This window comes from Dermacentor albipictus, unplaced genomic scaffold (genome assembly GCF_038994185.2).
Source record: "Dermacentor albipictus isolate Rhodes 1998 colony unplaced genomic scaffold, USDA_Dalb.pri_finalv2 scaffold_22, whole genome shotgun sequence".
Taxonomy (NCBI): domain Eukaryota; kingdom Metazoa; phylum Arthropoda; class Arachnida; order Ixodida; family Ixodidae; genus Dermacentor; species Dermacentor albipictus.
In genome coordinates this window covers 5121474-5135158 of record NW_027225576.1, presented here as the reverse complement: position 1 = coordinate 5135158, position 13685 = coordinate 5121474, and the positions used below count along the sequence as shown (strand labels likewise).

Sequence of the window (13685 nt, the reverse complement as noted above, 5' to 3'; positions counted from 1 at the left end):
TACGATCCCAAAAGGATAGAAAAACCCTTTCACCTTTTTTCATTGCTGCTCTACACACGACAGTTGCGCATTGCTGTGCCTGCTTGTGTGACCTCTGAAACCGAAAGTGTAGCGCTATCACCGCTGCCATGGGTTGCCGTCTTGCTGCCGAGGCATTCAACATTTGGGTGGGGCCAACGAGACATTGCTCCCTTGCTCCACCTTGCCATCTCCCCTGTGTAGCTTCCAGCATGGTCGTGGAAATGAAAGGAGAAATAAAGCCACTCATCAGTCCAATAACTATGTCTAACTTCGCTTGTGCTTAAAGGATTAGAAAAATTTTTGCGACAGCAGATTTGTGAGGTGACGTTATTTAATAGTGAAGTCATTCTGTGATTAAAGAAATGTTTCAGGGCCCCTTTGTATGGGTGCCTTTGTGCAGCAAGTTGAGATTTTGAATAAATGTTTGTAATTTCCTACTCTGTCTTTTATTACCCCAGGTAGTCGGGCAGGCTCAGTGGCAGCCTGCACTTGGGCTTCCCTGCTTTATTATGGACGAGAAGGTTACGTCGAGGCCACTCGCAAGATCATCACTACCACCCGCGAAATTGTCAACGGGTGAGTGTTGGGTGAGGCCCTGCACGGCTGCTGCATCACTTGCCTGGGCTGATCCTGGAACCATGCCCACCTGCATTTTCTTTTTGTCTGGGGCCGTATCCTTGAGGGATCACTTTTGGAGGCATCACTTTAAATGCATGTTGATAGGGGAGTGACAGATCTGTTCACCATGGTGACTACTAAGTGCACATGCACCAGCTTTCATCCGTGACCTGTTTCATAGTGACATATTGCTCCGCTAGTCCAGTGAAGACAGAGGTTCACAGAAAGATGTTGACTACAAGTGATAAAACATGGTTGAGCAAGGGAACATCTGTGGCTAAAGCCAATGTTTCGACAACTGTTCTTGTCTTCATTAGGGATACATTGGCTTCAGCACGTGGCATCCCGTTTGATCACTATTGATCACTGCTTCTATAGATGAAACTGTCCTGAGATGCAGGCTTGGACATTGCACTATGTGTGATGTTGTGCAATGAAAAAGCTGCCAGTGTTTTCATGCAAAACGTGTGCAAAATGTTGCACTTTATGTAGCCTGTGTATGTTTAAGGTGGTGCAGGAGTGATGGAAACCCTCTGCACAAATGTGCACAGTGCTCGTGGGAGAAACGACAACAAGGAACCCTCCATATTTGCAATTACTTGAGAATACCATGTTGCTACAAATTTGGTCACTGAAGGTGATGTGGATTGTGATCCAAATGTGCAAGCCAAAATTAGACCGATGTCACATGACTTGTAGACAGTGGAAATGAAGGTATGCACATTGGTTAGCCATAAATTGAAACATTTAACTTTGTGAGCACTGTACATATGTACACTCACAAGCAAACGTCTGGAGACCACGGCATCAGCGAAAATATAAATTTCTATCACAGCTACACAACATACACTTGCTTTAATACATTCCATTGGTTGAGTAAGTGCACATAGACTGTATCATCATCATCATCATCATCATCAGCCTGGTTACGCCCACTGCAGGGCAAAGGCCTCTCCCATACTTCTCCAACTACCCCGATCATGTACTAATTGTGGCCATGTTGTCCCTGCAAACTTCTTAATGTCATCCGCCCACCTAACCTTGTGCCACCCCTTGCTACGCTTCCCTTCCCTTGGAATCCAGTCCGTAACCCTTAATGACCATCGGTTATCTTCCCTCCTCATCACATGTCCTGCCCATGCCCATTTCTTTTTCTCGATTTCAACTAAGATGTAATTAACCCACGTTTCTTCCCTCACCCAATCTGCTCTTTTCTTGTCCCTTAACGTTACACCCATCATTCTTTCCATAACTCGTTACGTCGTCCTCAATTTAAGCAGAACTCTTTTCGTCAGCCTCTAGGTTTCTGCCCCATATGTGAGTACTGGTAAGACACAGCTGTTATACACTTTTCTCTTGAGGGATAGTGGCAACTTGCTGTTCATGATTTGAGAATGCCTGCCAAACGCACCCCAGCCCATTCTTATTCTTCTGGTTATTTCGGTATCATGATCTGGATCCGTGATCACTATCTGCCTTAAGTAGATGTATTCCCTTACCACTTCCAGTGCCTTACTACCTATCGTAAGCTGCTGTTCTCTTCTGAGACTGTTAAACATTACTTTAGTTTTCTGCAGATTAATTTTCAGACCCACCCTTCTGCTTTGCCTCTCCAGGTCAGTGAGCATGCATTGCAATTGGTCTCCTGAGTTACTAAGCGAGGTAATATCATCAGCGAATCTCAAGTTGCTAAGGTATTCTCCATCAACTTTTATCCCCAATTCTTCCCACTCCAAGTCTCTGAATACCTCTTGTAAACACGCTGTGAATAGCATTGGAGAGATTGTATCTCCCTGTCTGACGCCTTTCTTTATTGGGATTTTGTTGCTTTCCTTACGGAGGACTACGGTGGCTGCGGAGCCGCTATAAATATCTTCCAGTATTTTTACATATGGCTCATCTACACCCTGATTCCGTAATGCCTCCATGACTGCTGAGGTTTCGACTGAATCAAACGCTTTTTCGTAATCAATGAAAGCTGTATATAAGGGTTGGTTATATTCCGCACATTTCTCTATAACCTGATTAATAGTGTGAATATGGTCTATTGTTGAGTAGCCTTTACGGAATCCTGCCTGGTCCTTTGGTTGACAGAAGTCTAAGGTATTCCTGATTCTATTTGCAATTACCTTAGTAAATACTTTGTAGGCAACGGACAGTGAGCTGATCGGTCTATAATTTTTCAAGTCTTTGGCGTCCCCTTTCTTATAGATTAGGATTATGTTAGCGTTCTTCCAAGATTCCGGTATGCTCGAGGTCATGAGGCATTGTGTATACAGGGTGGCCAGCTTTTCTAGAACAATCTGCCCACCATTGTTCAACAAATCTGCTGTTACCTGATCATCCCCAGCTGCTATCCCCCTTTGCATAGCTCCCAAGGCGTTCTTTACTTCTTCCAGCATTACTTGTGGGATTTCAAATTCCTCTAGACTATTTTCTCTCACATTATCATTGTGGGTCCTACTGGTACTGTATAAATCTCTATAGAACTCTTCAGCCACTTGAGCTATCTCATCGATATTAGTAACAATATTGCCGGCTTTGTCTCTTAACGCATGCATCTGATTCTTGCCTATTCCTAGTTTCTTCACTACTTTTAGGCTTCCTCCGTTCCTGAGAGCATGTTCAATTCTATTCATATTATAGTTCTTTATGTCAGTTGTCTTACGCTTGTTGATTAACTTAGAAAGTTCTACCAGTTCTATTCTAGCTGTAAGGTTAGAGGCTTTCATACATTGGCGTTTCTTGATAAGATCTTTCGTCTCCTGCGATAGCTTACTGGTATCCTGCCTAATGGAGTTACCACCGACTTCTATTGCACACTCCTTAATGATGCCCATAAGATTGTCGTTCATTGCTTCAACACTAAGGTCCTCTTCTTGAGTTAAAGCCGAGTACCTGTTCTGTAGCTTGATCCGGAATTCCTCTAGTTTCCCTCTTACCGCTAACTCATTGATTGGCTTCTGATGTACCAGTTTCTTCCGTTCCCTCCTCAAGTCTAGGCCAATTCGAGTTCTTACCATCCTATGGCGACTGCAGCACACCTTGTCGAGCACGTCCACACTTGTGTGATGCCAGGGTTAGCGCTGAGTATGAAGTCTGTTTCATTTCTAGTCTCACCTTTTGGGCTCCTCCACATCCACTTTCGGCTAACCCACTTGCGGAAGAAGGTCTTCATTATCCGCATATTATTCTGTTCTACAAATTCTACTAATAACTTTCCCCTGGTATTCCTAGAGCCTATGCCATATTCCCCCACTGACTTGTCTCCAGCCTGCTTCTTGCCTACCTTGGCATTGAAGTCGCCCATCAGTATAGTGTATTTTGTTTTGACTTTACCCATCGCCGATTCCACGTCTTCATAAAAGCTTTTGACTTCCTGGTCCTCATGACTGGACGTAGGGGCACAGACCTGTACTACCTTCAATTTGTACCTCTTGTTAAGTTTCACAACAAGAGCTGCCACCCTCTTGTTAATGCTATAGAATTCCTGTATGTTACCAGTTATATCCTTATTAATCAGGAATCCGACTCCTAGTTCTCCTCTCTCCGCTAAGCCCTGGTAGCACAGTACGTGTCCACTTTTTAACACTGTATATGCTTCTTTTGTGCTCCTAACCTCACTGAGCCCTATTATATCCCATTTACTACCCTCTAATTCCTCCAATAACACTGCTAGACTCGCCTCACAAGATAACGTTCTAATGCTGAACGTTGCCAGGTCCAAATTTCAATGGCGGCCTGTCTGGAGCCAGGGATTCTTAGCACCCTCTGCTGCGTCACAGATCTGACTGCCGCCGTGGTCAGTTGCTTCGCGGCTGCTGGGGACTGAGGGCCGGGGTTTGATTGTTGTATTCATATAGGAGGTTGTGGCCAAGTACTGCACCAGGGTGGCCCATCCTGCTCTGGTGAGAGAGTGCGTTACCGGTTCTGGTCACCGGGGTCAGGCCGCATTCCAGGCCTGTTGTTGCAATTTTCGCAACACACGATTTTTTTTTTTCCGGTGGAAAATTGCGCGGCACTGGGATTCGAACCACGGTCCTCTTGCACGTGAGGCGGATACTCTACCGCCACCGCAGGAGTTGTACGCCTCATTTAACCTACAGTGGTGCCTTCTTTGATCAGTCAAGGTGGACCAATCTGAGCTTGGTTAAACCGCACAGATGGCACTCAACTGGGGAAACCTGGTATTTATGACCTGCACATGTGTGGCCATACATAATAAAGAAATTTTTTTAGGGGTCCCATACAGTGATAAACTAAAAGAAAATAAATATTAAAAGGGGGAAAAAAGGGAAAACAAAAAAGGAAGAGAATAGGGGATTTGAACTCGTGATCCTTGGATGTTGCCTGGAGAGGTAGCACAGTTGGTTGGTCTGTCCAGCCCCAGGTTACATTGAAGCGCCATAGCTCCTGTCCAGAGCCTTGTACTTACGTGTAAAAAGGCTGATGTTGTCCGCGATGATCGATCCGAGTAGTTGGAAGGCATATGCACGCGAAAAACTTCCTTAATAAATTTAGAGACTTGAGAAGAAGTTTCGTTAACAATTGATAACACGGCCATCAGCACTCGAATACGACAAGAGGAATTATTAAGACATGGAAAATTTCGTTGAACTAAGTCTGGTTTGTGAGAGAAATGCTTCTAAGTATGGAACATTTTAAAAAATGAAGGAATATAAGATATTCTCCGCACTCACCGAGAGGATGGCATCCGCACGAGACTGCACCAGGCACCTTACTGGGGCATGGGGCTCTGTGGCTGGAACAAAGCCCCTTTTTCAGCCAGCCAGGCGCAGATCACGTGCGTTCCGATCGCCCAAGGATGCGCGGACATTGTGTAGTTTGAATCGAGGGGCTCTAGAGACTAGGAAAAGTTTTAGGCAGGTGCGTGGCGAGTGCGGCACGCTTAGCGTGGGAAGCTAGCCCGAGTAACTATCTCAAGGATTGCTGCTCACGAGAGCGAAATACCTTTACCTAATTATAATAACTCTAATATCACTACTTTCGAAAGAGAACGGCTCAGGGTGCTGTACTGTGAGTGCTATGACTGATAATTTCTGTGTGTGTGTGTATATATATATATATATATATATATATATATATTTCCATCTCATCTACGGGATCGAATGCGAGCGCTATTGCTTTGTTTCTGCATGTAGTAGTTAAGAGAACGAGTTTAAGGGGGGAGAAAAGAAAGGAAAGGAAAATTTCTGAAGCATAATTGCAGCGCCGTGGTTTTAAAGCGCACCCGTGGTAGAGAAATGGAAGGAGATATAAACGTGCGTGGCCATGGGATGCACGCGAAAAACTTTTTTAATACTTTCAGAGACTTGAGAAGAAGTTTCGTTAACAACCGATAACACGGCCATCAGCACTCGAACACAAGAGGAATTATTGAGACATGGAAAATTTCCTTGAACTAAGTCTGTTTTGCGAGAGAAATGCTTCTAAGTATGGAACATATTAAAAAATGAAGGAATATAAGATATTCTTCACGCTCACCGAGAGGATGACATCCTCACGAGACTGCACCGGGCACCATACTGAGGCATAGGGCAGTGTGGCCGGAACAAAGCCCCCTTTTCAGCCAGCCAGGCACAGATCACGTGCGTTCCAATCGCCCAAAGATGCGCAGACATTGTGTAGTTTGAATCGAGCAGCTCTGGAGACTAGGAAAAGTTTTAAGCAGATGCGTTGCGAGTGCACACCCTAGTTAATGTGAACTCTGATATCTCGAAATATCGGCTAAGTCAAAATTTTTTTCTGGCTGTGGTCTTGACCCATGTTTTTTTTTCACCCATTATCCCGAAACTTTTTTGCATTATGCTCCGTATATCTCGAATCTCGACTTCGAGAATACCAGGGAAAAGGCAATAAGGCAGTGTTAGCAGCATCGCACTTGCTTTTCACCCTGCAAAGCCTTGTCTTTCTTTGCTATATGGCAAGGTGCTTCTGCCCAATGACCAGATGAAAATCTGTTGCGCCACAGACACTCGGCTGATGCCTCTGAGCACTCTTGCTGAATTCCCTGTAACTGTACGTTGCCAGTAAAAGGGTGTATACTTTTGTTAAAGGGACACTAAAGGTTACTATTAAGTCCACGTGGACTGTTGAAATACCATCACAGAAACCTCGAAACGCTTGTTTCGTGCCAAGGAGAGACTTATTTTAAGAGAAAATGCGTTCTGAAGCGTCCGCTTACCTCTAGCGCAGTTCAAATCGCCCGCCCTCCGATCGAGGAGTACTGACATCATGGTCTCATAGTGACGTTGCACCCTCGGTGAGTAGAACGGCGTCCGCAGACGGCGCTACGGCTTTTCTGCGCAAAACGCAAACGCGCAGCCAGAAACAGAGCCAAGACAGAGCCGACAGCAGAGCGAAAGCGGGAGTATGGTGGCTAGCGGAAGGAGAAACGAATCACGTCCCACATTACGTCCCACGGCACACGGAGAGTCCGTTTTCGTTAAACTATAGGCTGCGGCGAGCTCGCAGCGTGGTCGGCGTGGTCTGTGAGAAGTGACGAGCCTTTTCGCACTCACAACAGGGCATAAAAAAGTGCGAATCGACGCAAAACTCGGCCTAGAAACGTGCTTCGCCACAGCCAACCCAGATGTCGTTTCCCGCACCGCCACTAGGCGCCACTACTATACCTCAAGCTCCAGCACAAGACGCCCATAAGCTGGTACTTCATTCTATGACGCAAACTTCGACGCTCGTCGCAATGGACCCTGACACCGACAGATTGGCTCGCGATGGTGGGCTCAACTTCAGCGATTTGAGCACCGACGAGCGCGACCTGCTGCTGAGGACTCGCACTGCCGGCGTCGTTGTGTACTACGACGGCGGCCTCGACACCGGCTCTCCGGAGCGGGAAAGCAACGAGGGCTTCCCACGACATCACATGGACGTGGCATTCTCGCTGCTTGTTCCAAATGAAAGTTTCGCGAGCCAGCAAAACCCTCGCAGCACGACGCGATAACGAAAGTACTGAAACTCCAAAGCGTGCGCAGCGCAGAGTCGAGCGCGCAGAGTCGAGCGAAAACGAAACCTTTCGAACACCCATATTACTAAAGGGTAACGTCAAAATGTTATTTTTTCTTAGAATCGAATAGACGTAGACAAGCAGCATTTTTTCCCGTCTTATAATCGAATGAAATGATATTTTTAATACGAGTAGTTGAGTATTAGTAACACAAATTATGAGGAGTCCTTTCGTTATCGGGCTAGTACCGGAATGTCGCTGGGGGGTCTCAAATTGTGTCATGCATTTACCTCAATTTCTCGGTTACTAAAGCTCTGTTCGCGATTAAATTGACGCCTTAGACGTTCTAGAACATTGCTCTACCACTTTAACTTGAGTTTCTGGTAACCTTTAGTGTCCCTTTAATAGTAATTTTCTGAGTCCATATTGTTGCACTTGTGAAGCGCCTGACAACACAGCTGAAGTTATCTCAAGAGAAGTACTCAAACGTCTTGTCTGCCCTATTTTTAATAAAGAGAAGAAAGGGAACCGAGGGACCCGATTTTTATTATTCATATTGTTTTGGATGAGATAGATTTATTTACAAGATGTTCGAGGGGGCATAGAGACAAGATCGGCAGGCAATCGAGTATTTTCTGCCACGGAACATCTTCCTCCGGCACAGACGAAGCTCGCCTAGCTAGTTAGGGAACCACATAATTGGTAGTTCTTGATTCGGGAACCCTATGATGGTAGTGTTTCAGGCGGGCCACATGAACCACTTGAGTCTTCCGCTACCGGTGATTATTAGCGGTCAGTTTTGTGATGACGTAGTTGATGTCACTTAATTGGCTGAAATCCAGAGAAAAGACGGGGAATGCGGGAGATGGAAATTCAAGACAATAACGTGAACAAGGTGAATGCAGGAGCCAACGTTTCGACAAGTGGACTTGTCTTCTTCAAGGCGACATATGCTCCTTATGTTGCCTTGAAGCATATGTCGCCTTGAAGAAGACAAGTCCACTTGTCGAAACGTTGGCTCCTGCATTCACCTTGTTCACGTTTTGCTCATCGTCTTAATTGGCTGAGTATCACAAATGGACCGCTGTACGTTGAGATAAACTTGCGATACGAGCCTTTCTTCCGTAGAGTTGTCCAACGTAAGACATTATCACCAGGAACGAAAGTGGCGTGTATGTGCCGGGCGTCGTAGCGTGGCTTGTTTGAAACTTGCGAAGACAGTGTTCATAAGCGAGTTAGCCAACGCACTTCTTTGGCTTGACTCAATGTCTGTGGAATGGATGTGTCTTCGTTCAGTGGCAATGGCAAAATTGTGTCCAAGAACGTTTGGGGACTGCAAGCGTACAACAGATAGAAAGCGCATATCCAGTTACTTTGTGCTTGGCTGTGTTTTGTGCGTACGTGACAAAGGGCAGCATGGCATCCCAATTCCTGTGATCAGCTGAAACGTACAGTGACAACATGTTGGTAAGCGTACGATTCGTGTGTTCGATGAGTGTTACAGTGTTGAATGACGATAAGTAAAACCACGAAGGTGCAGCAGTTCTTCAACAACTTCGGCTGTGAATTGCCGTCCACGGTCACTTATAACAACACGGGGAGTGCTGCGACGCAGGATGACAGAATGAAGCAGAAAGCACGACACATCGGCGGCGGTAGCAGAGGTAAGCGTCGCAGCCTCAGTATAGTGCGTCAAGTAGTAGACGCACACAATAATCCAGCGACGGCCGTTAGAGCTCTTGGGAAGGGGGCCGAGCAAATCGACACCAACTTTTTCAAATGGTAAAGTAGGTGCTTTCATGGGTTGCAAAAAGCCTGCAGGAGGCGTCGCCTTCTTCTTATGACATTGGCAATCTGGGGAGATATTCTGTAAGAGTCCACCTAATGGACATGTCCATTTTGTCTGCTGTTGGAGTTCTGATTGGCTGGGCTGGGCTGTGCGTCCATAGCAGCCAGGCACCACAGCCAATCAGCACTTCATCAGCAGACGAAATGGACATGTCCACTAGGTGGACTCTTACAGAATACCTCACCTGGGTAACTTGCAGTGTACTGTCTTGTGCGCTTCCATAGCTTCAGCCAATAAAAGGGCTGGCATAATCAATGAAGCATGCGAGCAAAGCCAAGGTTACCTGATGTGATGTCATCATGCATGGTGCGAAAAATAGCAGTACGCAGGCGTTCAGTAACGACTAGGAGCAAGGAAGAGCCTTTGGCAGAATAATTCTTTTTGTAAAGCAGGCTGTCACACATTGTAAAGGGCCGTGCAGGCAGCCTCCAATAGGGGTATGAGTGTAGGATCACAACAATGTTCGCATTTAAAGGTGCTGAGGTCAGGAATCTCGGTAATGCTGGCAAGATAGTCGTCGAAGTCGTCATCATTAGTGGTGGAGTGTGGTGACAGGAGACGAGACAAGCAGTTGGCATCGGTATGACACTGACCACTCTTGTAGCTAACGGAAAAGATGATGTGTCTTAAAAAAAAAAGGTGAAAAGGTGTCTTGACGGTGTAATGCGCGACGTGCCAACCGTCCAGAATATACCTTTTCCGTTGGCTAACAATATTATAAGAAGCCAACAAACAAAGACACCATGTGCAACGTAGGGGAAATTACTTGTACTTACTAATTGATTTAAAGATTGATAAATTAATGGAAGTAAAAGTGGTTGAAAAACAACTGGCCGTAGATGGGACATATTCACACGCCTTCGCATTTCGCGTGCGGTACTTTTACCAATTGAGCTACCGAGGCATTTGTATTTTGAGCAGGGTGTCAAACCAAATTGAAACTGAACCAAAAACTGGAGCTAAACCAGAATCAGACCAAACCATTATTTTTCTGCCACCTTGGAACCAAACCCAAACCAGAACTCATTGGAGAAATTGTTCCAAACCAGTTTAACAAATGGCTCAGAAGTCCCAATGGACCCTCTCCTAGGGCATGTACGAAGGAAAACGTTGGAATAAAGCTTGAAGCCTCCTATAGTCAACAAATGATTCCCACGCTACAGGCAAGACTCAAACAACTTGAAATAACACTGACGCTCATGTTGCTAGTTTTTGTTGAATTTTAGGCGGTGAACTAATGTGGGCACCTTATGTATGTTTGCACATCTTGCTGCAACAATGGGTTCAGTACAATTTTGTTGGATTTCCTTTTTTGTTTTGATGCTGTACTGATGCTGATGCTGATGCTGTAGTATGAGGGATCACGTGGTGCGCTCCTCGTAGGTTTTGCTGTCAGCGCTCACTGAAAACACCAGGCGCGAGCTCTCCCGGACATTTCTGTGAGTACTTTCGAAACGAGAGAAGTTTCTTACTGTCTAAATAATAATCTTGGGCAAACTGAAAGCACACAATCGTTTACAGACGCCATCTCTTTACCGAATACGTACAGTGAACGTCACTGCGCGCGGTCGCCGCGATGGTCTCTCCCGAACCGCCTTCTTGCGTGAAAGGTAGGTAAACGCTGGGAGCAAACTATGTGAAATATGTTCTTATAGTGTTTGTATAACTAAATGGAGTTTAATAGAACGAAGCCTCAATGCAGCGATCGCGCAGATTCGCAGCGACCGACTGCGCGTCTGCATGCTTGTCCGCGCACTGTTTCGCTTTCGACGCGTGTGCGTTTTCGCACCGTGCCATGATCTTTAGGCCGCAGAATATGAGCATTTGACAGTATACAAGCAACCATTGTTGCGTGCACGCTATCAGAGCTGTTCAAAAATAATTTCATTGTAGAGCCTTCGACGCCTACGAGGATTGTGATGTGCCGTCGCGACGATTGAATCTTTTTTTTTTCTTCTAAATTCTTTGACCTTTCAATACTATTTCTCGAGTTGCGTCGCACTGTATGTTTATCGGTGTTCTCAGCGTGCAATTTCCCGCTGCTCCTTTTTTGTAATCCAGTGCATTAATTCATAACACAAACATGACCATATGCCATGCTTTTTTTAAATGTGCTTCTTACCGCTGCCTTTCCACTCCACTGAACTTACCATTATCTATAGTATCGACAAGTTCATAGACCAAACCGTCACGACATTAGTCGGGCAGCGGACTCGGGCGAGCGTCTCAGTGCGCGTTTTCAGAACATCGCAGACCGGGCGCCGTAGCAGAAATCTTCCTCGCGTCTGTGCTTGCTGCATACCCGAGTTATAGCCGATGACTGTTTGCCGGTTTTATGTTTCGCGAGCCAAGCTTCACGCAGCTTCTTGTCCTGCGGCTACGTGTGATAAGGCTGACACCGGCATCCGTTACGTGCGTCCGGCCCTGCGGCACCGAGCAGTAGCCTACCATGTTGCGCGCCTTCAAAGGCAGCCACTACCTATTGTAGTGCTTTCAAGCGTTGTAAAGGAGACACTCGAAGCGGGAAAATTTCGCCACTAAATGAGGACCGCAGCGTACGAGGAATTTAAACTCGTTTTCAGCTTGCTTCGGCGCGCCCGAAGCAGCCGACGCGGCCGCTATGTCCACGTGATCCCTCCTAGCACGTCATGCCGACGGTGGCGCCAGCTTTTCCAGTGGTGGAGCTCGAGGCCAATACAGCAGATGTGGAAACCGCTGGGTTATTGTTGACATCGATACCTGACGCAGTAAGCGATGACTGCGGCCCTTCCTGTAGCGACAGCGTTTGACGCTGCTAAGTTAATTTTTCATAACTTCGTCCGTCACCACGGTACTCCTCGAGGACTACTCAGTGTTAGGGGTCTTGTCTTCTTGTCAGAAGTAATACATCCTTCCTTCATGGGTGCGATATAATTCATCAGAAATCAACCGTGTACCACCCACAAACAAGTGGTCTTACGGAGCGGTTCAAACGCACACTCGGTGACATGTTGAGAATGTACGTCTCGTCCGATGACATTGCGGTACACATACAATACTGCAATGCAAGCGACCACCAGTTGTTCACCTTTCTTGTCTCTTGTACAAACGTGAGCCTTCATGTCCACTGGATACTAACCTGCCCTACTGACCTGACGCCTCTAAGTGCACTACAGTTTCAGAAGTCGCCTGCTGCGCTGACAATGATCGCCAGCTGGCTTGTCCACTGATCACGGATCAGGGGCATCAGAAGAGACGACATGACAGTCATCAGGCCATGCGGACCTTTCTTGTCGGTTGCCTTGTTTGGTTCTGGACCTTGTTTGTCTCGCACCCCTGGCCTTGTAAACTACTTGCGTAGTATGACAGCGCGTACCATATCATTGACACCACTTCGCCTGTGTACTATATCGTTGAGCCCGTCACACCATCACCGGATCTCCTTTGTCGGGTACACAGGACAGTGCATGTCAGCCACCTGAAGCCATATTATGACCCCCTCATCTTGTCTGCTCCATAAGTCTCGAGGGTGGCTCCGTTTCACACCCGGGGCCAATGTAATGAAGCAAATGCGGCTCATGTTTACAGTGGCAACCCGAATACGACGACCTATGCTGTGATTGCAAGAGACCTTGGGCTATTCACTGCTGCTAGGCTGATCGTCAACAGTTATTACCTTTGTAATTGAATTTCATTACACATTCAAAAGTTCATGCATAAGCAGGAGAGGGAGGAAATGGTAGATGTATTCTCCAGGAATATTTCAGTCTCTGCTTAGGGACCTGGGCTTGTACTTTGAGCATTTTCTCATTGGCAAGCGTTTGGCTGCACACCACTCACGATAGTGAGTGTGATGGCATATCGCCATTGTCGTGTGTCAATTCTAAACTTTACTTGAAATAAGTTTCGTCAGTACAGGCCCTATTCCCTGAGCAGACGAACAAATTAAATAAATGTGGTGTCCTTAGTTGACACTATAGCTACTGACTTCTCTGGGTTGCCTTGCATAGCCTTACCTTAATTATCTCTCAATCCACATGCACATGTCTGCAACAGCAGCTCAAGGCCTGAAACTGGATTTGCTGTGTGGGTCTGCATTGTCGTCTCCACTGTTATCATTGCCGTATTGTCCTCCTCCACTTTACCTTCACCATATGGCAAAGGAAAACTAAACTTTGCCCTCTGCCGCCACTGATCGTTGAACCAACTCCTTGTGGCAAGATGCAGTTGGGA

At 46.3% G+C, this 13685-nt stretch overlaps 1 protein-coding gene across 1 annotated transcript in view; it reads left to right on the top strand.

Annotated features, from left to right (window-relative positions):
* Positions 1-13685, top strand: part of Sply (Sphingosine-1-phosphate lyase) — a 107397-nt gene that overhangs the window by 61380 nt on the left and 32332 nt on the right. The window contains exon 11 of the mRNA XM_070529496.1: positions 480-597. Within this exon, the coding sequence (XP_070385597.1) occupies positions 480-597 (118 nt within the window). The remainder of the gene's footprint in view (positions 1-479; positions 598-13685) is intronic.